Source organism: Epinephelus moara, chromosome 19 (genome assembly GCF_006386435.1).
Source record: "Epinephelus moara isolate mb chromosome 19, YSFRI_EMoa_1.0, whole genome shotgun sequence".
In the NCBI taxonomy this organism is placed as follows: Eukaryota; Metazoa; Chordata; class Actinopteri; order Perciformes; family Serranidae; genus Epinephelus; species Epinephelus moara.
The window spans coordinates 7,137,682-7,144,741 of record NC_065524.1 but is presented as its reverse complement, the minus strand read 5'-3'; the positions used below and the strand labels follow the sequence as shown (position 1 = coordinate 7,144,741).

The 7,060-nt window shown below is 40.1% G+C and overlaps 2 protein-coding genes across 2 annotated transcripts in view; both read left to right on the top strand.

Moving 5' to 3' along the window:
- Positions 1-238, top strand: part of LOC126407118 (cadherin-1-like) — an 18,592-nt gene extending 18,354 nt beyond the window's left edge. Inside the window, exon 5 of the mRNA XM_050071800.1 lies at positions 95-238. Coding sequence (XP_049927757.1) covers positions 95-238 — 144 coding nt within the window. The remainder of the gene's footprint in view (positions 1-94) is intronic.
- A 1,852-nt stretch (positions 239-2,090) lies between these two features.
- On the top strand, positions 2,091-3,933 carry cdh31 (cadherin 31). Its single transcript, XM_050070921.1, has 3 exons — positions 2,091-2,245; positions 2,461-2,651; positions 3,786-3,933. The coding sequence occupies exons 1-3, from the start codon at positions 2,108-2,110 to the stop codon at positions 3,790-3,792; spliced, it is 336 nt and encodes a 111-aa protein (XP_049926878.1). The 5' UTR covers positions 2,091-2,107; the 3' UTR covers positions 3,793-3,933.
- Positions 3,934-7,060: the final 3,127 nt, after the last annotated feature.

The following is a 7,060-nucleotide window of genomic DNA, read 5'->3' as shown; positions in this document are numbered from 1 at the left end:
TTTAAAGTTTCTGAATGAATTGACTGAGTCTGTTAATGACAACAAAAAGTCTTCCAGTTGATGAGTTAAACTCATTGTGTGTCTCTTCTAACAGAAATACCCAAATTACACTCTAGTGGTACAAGCAGCAGACATGATGGGAGAAGGGTTGACTGGAGAAGCAAAAGTGATCCTTACTGTCACAGATAGGAACGACAATGCTCCGGCCTTCACTCAGCACTCTGTAAGTACAGTGTAATTGTGACTGGAAAATTACTTACTTAACACCTCCCCAGTGAAGCAGTTCTCCAATCATAGCTTCGCATCCATAACTAGGCACAGCAGATGTGTCCAGCTTCAGAGTAGTGTTCATGGGGCTGTAGTAGGAATAATAGTCAGTGTTTTCAGTGTTTTTTTAAGTAATGGCTTTAAAGGTGACAATGTATGAACCGCCAATTCATCCAACATTTTGGCAACAACAGCTTTGCATAATAATTTTTTGGTAATGTAGTAGGTTGTATGCAATAAAGACTTGTCTTGCATTATCTTTGCGTCTTTAACAATACATTTCACATGTGATGACAAATCTTACACTAAAAGATCTGGGGAGGTGAGTTTTAAGCACATGTTGGCCTAACTTAAGCCTGGTATAGACTGTGCAAGTTTGGGCTGTCCCAGACAGCCCAAAATTGCAGATGAGCAACATGAGCAACATGACCAACAATTGCAGATGAGCAACATGAAAAAATGTGGTAATATCTTTGGTCATGGCTCTTAAAGGGATAGTGCACCCAAAAATGAAAATTCAGCCATTATCTACTCACCCATATGCCGACGGAGGCCCTGGTGAAGTTTTAGAGTCCTCACATCCCTTGCGGAGATCGACGGGGGAAGCAGCTAGCATACCTAATGGCAGACGGCGCCCCAGACTAACGTCCAAGAACACAAAATTGAATCCACAAAGTATCTCCATACTGTTGATCCGTAGTGATCCAAGTGTGCTGCAGCCGTGACATAAAAAGTTGTTTGGAAAAACGTCATATGAACTCTGTTTTTAGCCTCACTGTAGCCTGTAGCTCTGACTAACAGTATGGAGGTACTTTGTGGATTCAATTTTGTGTTCTTGGACGTTAGTCTGGGGCACCGTCTACCATTAGGTATGCTAGCCGCTCCACCCACTGATCTCCGCAAGGAATGTGAGGACTCTAAAACTTCACCAGGGCCTCCGTGGGCATATGGGTGAGTAGATAATGGCTGAATTTTCATTTTTGGGTGCACTATCCCTTTAAACGGTGGTCCTACATCGCACAGTGAGAGGTTCATGGTCATTGTCACAGTCTTGCGATCAAAGACAGCCTGGGATAAAATTCTGACAGTGTCATAAATTTGAGATGACCATCTCACAGTGTGACTGCTGTGATAACCTATGTCTACTAACCAATCAAAGAAATGCAGCATGAAATAACATTAACGTTAAATGCTGGTGATTGCTAAAGGCTAGTAGATACTAATAAATACAAACTTCAAACTTGCAAAATCGGCATGCCAAGTTAGCCCCTTTTCCCCAGTCACGACCATGTCCACATTCTCCTCCTCTTCTTCTTCAGACTTTTTTTTAAACACACATAAATGCCACTATAGCAAGGGCTCGATTCATGTTTGTTTTCATTTTTCTCTTACCACTTCAGCGGAGTGAATGGATGGCACACGTTTTGTTCTTGTGTATTGACGTCAATGGCGTACATCGTAGTCAGTAGGCATTGTCATCGTACAGTCTCCATACATCAAACTTGATGTCCTGCCCAAGTTTATTAGATCCATGTCCCACAGTGTATCTTGCACTAAACTTATAAGATTGTAAAAATCTCACAGTCTGTGGGAGACTTTAAGTGAAAAACATCAAACAAAAAATCCCATAGCTGTGCAGGGAAGTAATGAACTCAATTGCTTGATGATGCAGATCATGAAATTAAGACCAAGGTTAAAAAAAGGAATAATTATTTAACAACAGCAACTGCTTTTCCAATCTTTGCTTTCACTTTGTTTCACTTCCAACACTCATCCCTTTGCATTCTTCCAGTATGAGGCAACAGTGGCAGAAAATGAAGTGGATGCTCAGGTCATTACAATGTCAGTAACAGATGGTGATGAGCCACATTCCCTAGCCTGGAACGCCAAGTTCACAATTGTCGATGGTGATCCTGGAGGACTTTTCAATGTGACAACAGGAAGTAACAAACATGAAGGAATCATTGCTACTGCCAAGGTAGGAAGTCAATCAGGAACTCTCAAATCAGACACAGTATTAAAGTTGTGATATTTGTTGGTGACCTATTGTAAGTTTATGAGATAACACTCACTGTTATGTATTATCTAAGTTGAAGAAAGTGAAGAGGGAATTCAAGTTTTATTTTTCCAGTAGTTTGAGTTGGATAACATTTGTCTGATGAAATGTGCTGCTGTGCTTTTCCTTCCATGCAGGGTCTTGACTTTGAGAGGAGCAGCAAGCACATTCTGTTGATTGCAGTGGAGAACGAGGTTCCTTTTGCTACTCCGCTGCCCACTGCCACCGCCACAGTGGTGGTAAATGTGCAGGACGTCAGTGAAGCGCCCGATCCAATACAGAAGCAAATGTCAAAACGGGAGGATCATGCTGTTGACAGTGATGTGCGGTAAGCCAAGGTCCATTTCATATGCTGATCATACCCCCAGTATGCCTCTCACACAAAAGCCCTTTTTACAGAGATCACACCATTAGACCGCTATGATGTCCTTTTTTCATGATCTCATCTTCTGCTCAGAGGGTAAGCAGCTCCTGGACTTCATTATTTTCCCAATCTACAGACATTTACAGCTGCTGCTCTTCTTTTTTGAGTTAGCTGCTAACTACTAACTGCTAACAGCTACTTTTTAAATCTCTCATGGTGGGTCACAGGAATAACACATTGTCAAAACATCACACACCAATGCTGCCCATGATTCTGTCCTGCAGCAAAGATATGTGTTTTCAGCTGTTACTCTGTTCCCACCTCAGAGGCAAAACAACTCCATCCCCATGTTCTGCGATCGTACCTTATGTACAGCATGGCGAGGCAGCATAACAACTTGATATTCCTGCCTTGAACAGTCAGTGTAAAAGAGGTTAAAGCTGCTGGTAGCATTAGCAAGCCCAATATCTTTATCAGAGCATACACACAAATGTACAGTATATTCTTCATATCTTATAGATCAGTGGTTCCCAACTGGTGGGTCATGGATCCATTCTGAATGGAATGCAAGTTACTTGCTTATGTGTCAAGTTTGTAAAAAGCATGCTTTATTTTGAAGTATAATACATTTCCTGTGTAGAGCTTTTATTTTAAAGTGCTATTTCTTGCTGTAGAGTCAGTGACTAATGGACAGCTACTTGACAGAGACAGCAAACTAGCTTAACGGCATGGCCGAGTGCAAGTATGATAGGAATATATTAAACTGTGTGGACCTTGAATTAATGACTAAGGAGAAATCTGGACCCCGCAGCCGGACCACTTGGGAGTCACGGTTATAGGTTATGAGTCAACACAAGCTTTAAAATGATTGAATTTAAACCCCATGAGGCTTCTTTTTCGTGTCCTAGTGGTTCATGATCATGTTTATTTGTCATTGCATGATTTTTAAAATATGCTTTGATACTTGGATACATCATCCTCCCTCTCCATCTTTTCTGGCTTGATTCTGCTGTCTATGTAAAGAAAAAAAACTGTTCTGTATGTTCTGTAAGTTCTGTAAAATGAGAACATACTGTACATCCTCTGCTCCTTTCTCAGAACCTGAAGGCAGTCTACAATGACCCAACAGCACCCCATGTCCAGCAGAGACCAGGACAACAACTGCCTTTGGGGATCTTGCTTCAAGAAACTAGCTGACATATACAGGGGAGGAGAAGATGACATGCCATAAATGTACCAAAGAACAAATTACATGGATAGGCAGATGCACGTATGATTGTGTGAATGTTAGATTGATGTGAGCATAAACTGATAATCGATCTTTTATTTTTTTGTGTTTGGGGATTGAGGTGTATTGTTGTCAGCCACAGCCACTTCTCTGAGACCAAAGGGTGAGTTTTTTTTGTTAAACATGAAATTTGGAATAGTTAAGCTGTCTGCCTTTTAGATCTCTGCGTATTTCAAGGGTTTAGACTAGCAATGCTTTTTGTTTATTTTTTCTTCATTAGGTTGTGGAGCCTTACCACAAGTCTGAATGCTGATTCATATATATTGTGCAGATATTAAAGCCTGTGTTGTAGCTTACTGGGTGACACTGGATATGTTCACAGATGCCTGAAAATGCACTAGTGCAGAGTATCCTCATAGAAGGGTTCGCATGATATCCTACAAATTAGTGCCCCACAAATGACGTTATGTTCTCAACGTACAGTTATGCAATTAACGTAAAGTTAGAGGTTAGGTTAAGGCAATAAAGGTTACTGTGGTTAGGCTTAGGAGAAGTCTTAGGGTTGCTGTGAAACTGCACCTACTTGGGGCAACAAAAAAGTTTGTCTCGTGTGCATTGGTACAATAGATAGACAAGAAAGGATGGCAGAGAAGATACCTGCACACCAATGTAACTGAGCTAGAAAGCCACAAAGGGGTCAACAGGTGGAAATCGGTGCAAAAATAATCTGTTTAAGACATATATGCACAAAAAGGTGCTTAAAGTGCAAAAAAGGATAAAGAGTGAGTAAAAACAGCAGCAAACATTTCAGTCCTTGCCTATCATCGGTGCACTGATTATCTTTTTTGAGCACCTTTGTTTGTGCACAGATGTCTTAAATAAATTTATTATTTTTGCAGTTGTATTGGAATGTGGGTATCTCCTCTGCCATCCCTTTCTAGGTTTAGGAAAAGAAGCATGGTGAGAACGTACCTTAAAATGACTCAAAGTTCACACTGTTCTGAACACGTCTCCAGGGGAAAGTCTGGGTTTCTGGGATCCTTCCACCACCCCAACCTGTTTCCTTGCAAGACCACTCAGGACTGCTTCCATGAATACTCGTACCAGTGCATTGGTCATGTGATGGTAGCCTTTCAAAATATGTGGGATATATATGAATTTGGGTGCATTACTTTTCATAGGAAAACATAGGAATGGTCTATGAGAATAGCCTGACAGGTAACATTTGTGTAATTTTGGCAATGTGTGGTGTGTTACATATTTTTTCTTTCCTTTTTGAGTTTGTATTAGTACTGCTTCAGTTAAATTTAATTGTTTTGTATTTCTTTTTGAGAAATGAAATTACAAATGATCTAGGGGAAATCCAGGTAGCCAGCTAATGCCACATTACTCTTTGGGGGTGTGTTCAATGACTTATCAATAAATGCTTTTCAAAATGTTTCTGTCTCTTCATTTGACATCATTATCACATTATGTCCAAAAACATTTTGCATTTACCTTAAAGGTATATGTTGTGAACACGTTGTAATTTTGAATTTTTTCATAAGGTTACCTTAATGATGATTTGGGAATGGTCTCTTATTTTACAAATGGAAATTGTTTTTTTACTAAAAACATAAGACATCCAAGACACACCAAAAAGCAGCAGTCATGACGAAAGTAGTGCAAGAGAAAGTCAAGTTCTTCAGTTCTCTCATGTTAAAGTACTCCAGTGGAAGACTTCTCTCCAACGCAGGTGATGCAGAGAAAGTGGCTTTAACGCCCACACACGAGTTTACTTTGGCTAATGAGACCTCTGCCACTTAAGCTGTATGTACTTACAGCTGTGCCCCAAAACCCAACTGTGTCTGTCTGTATGGGCCTGGTGTCCGCTCCAAGTACAAAGGCACTCGAAAATGCACAGGATCATATCGTCCCTATCCAACTGATGCTTCCTGATTTTCCACTCGCCAACCATTTTTGGAGCTCCCCAACAAAAGCCCCAGGTCAGAGGCAAATCAGCACTTGAGCATTTCCACTTCAACTTTATTTTGTCCCTGAAGGGCAATTGGTTGTACAGCAAGTAAGCCAAATACAGTGAGCTCAACCAACAGTAGACACTAAAATACAGCCATTGCAATTAAAAAGAAAAAAAATACTTAGCAAATTGAATGATTAGCAGCAACTGTTGTGATAAAGTGACCCTGCAAGATGGATAAGATCGATTATTTCTGTACTAGGTTGAACCACAATTTTAAAAATGATCTTGTATAGATTAGAGAAAGATCTTAAGCTACTTCAATGGATTGCCTATGACAGACATTTTATCCCGGGTACATTTGACCAAAGGCTCAAACAATAGATTTCCTGTGGCATAACAGTGCTATGCACAATAATAAAAGATGGGAACATTATGAGTTTTCAAGAACTGAAACAAAATTATGCATTAAACAACCAGGACCAGCTCAGATATTTGCAACTGCAGGACTTATTTGAGAAATAAAGCATACTGTAAATTTGGATGAAAATGCAATAATCAGAACCATAACTGGAGTTTACAAATCAAAGAAATATAAAATAATATCTACCCTGTATCAATATCTATTAGGGAGAAGAGGAAATACAACACTAAATATAAAATGGCTGCATATTTGGAGAACACAACAGTCTACAACATCCTCTAGTACTTGGAGAGAGCACTGCTGGAAGAATATAATTAGATGCTTTATTACATCTTAAATTAAGAGCAAATACCTGTCTACAGCACAATCATGATGGAGAAGATGTGGGGCAATAAATGTGGATCATACCCATGTATTTAGCTGTGCTCTGAAATGGCACTGTTGTGGGTCAATGTTCATATGGTTATCATGAAATCTTTGGGCTAGACAGAGAAAGTACGATATTTTACTTAAGCACTTACTTACTGGCGGGAGGAACTGTGTTACGAGAGAACAGATAAAAATCTTGTTGGCAGCCCGTAAAAAGGCCGTCACAAAGAGCTGGTACAAGGCAGGACCACCACCACAGGATGAATAGTTAATAACTGAATGAAATATATGATATGAACTGTTAAAGGGCCAGTGTGTAAAATGGGTTGAAAACAGTGACATCAGTGGTCAAATTCTAGATTGCAGGGCTCACTCGCTCACCCCTCCCGTCGGGT

Coding starts and splice junctions, on each gene's coding strand:
- cdh31 (XM_050070921.1), top strand. CDS start 2,108: ATGTCAGTAACAGATGGTGATGAGCCACATTCCCTAGCCTGGAACGCC. Junction 2,246..2,460: donor GAATCATTGCTACTGCCAAG/GTAGGAAGTCAA, acceptor CCTTCCATGCAG/GGTCTTGACTTTGAGAGGAG.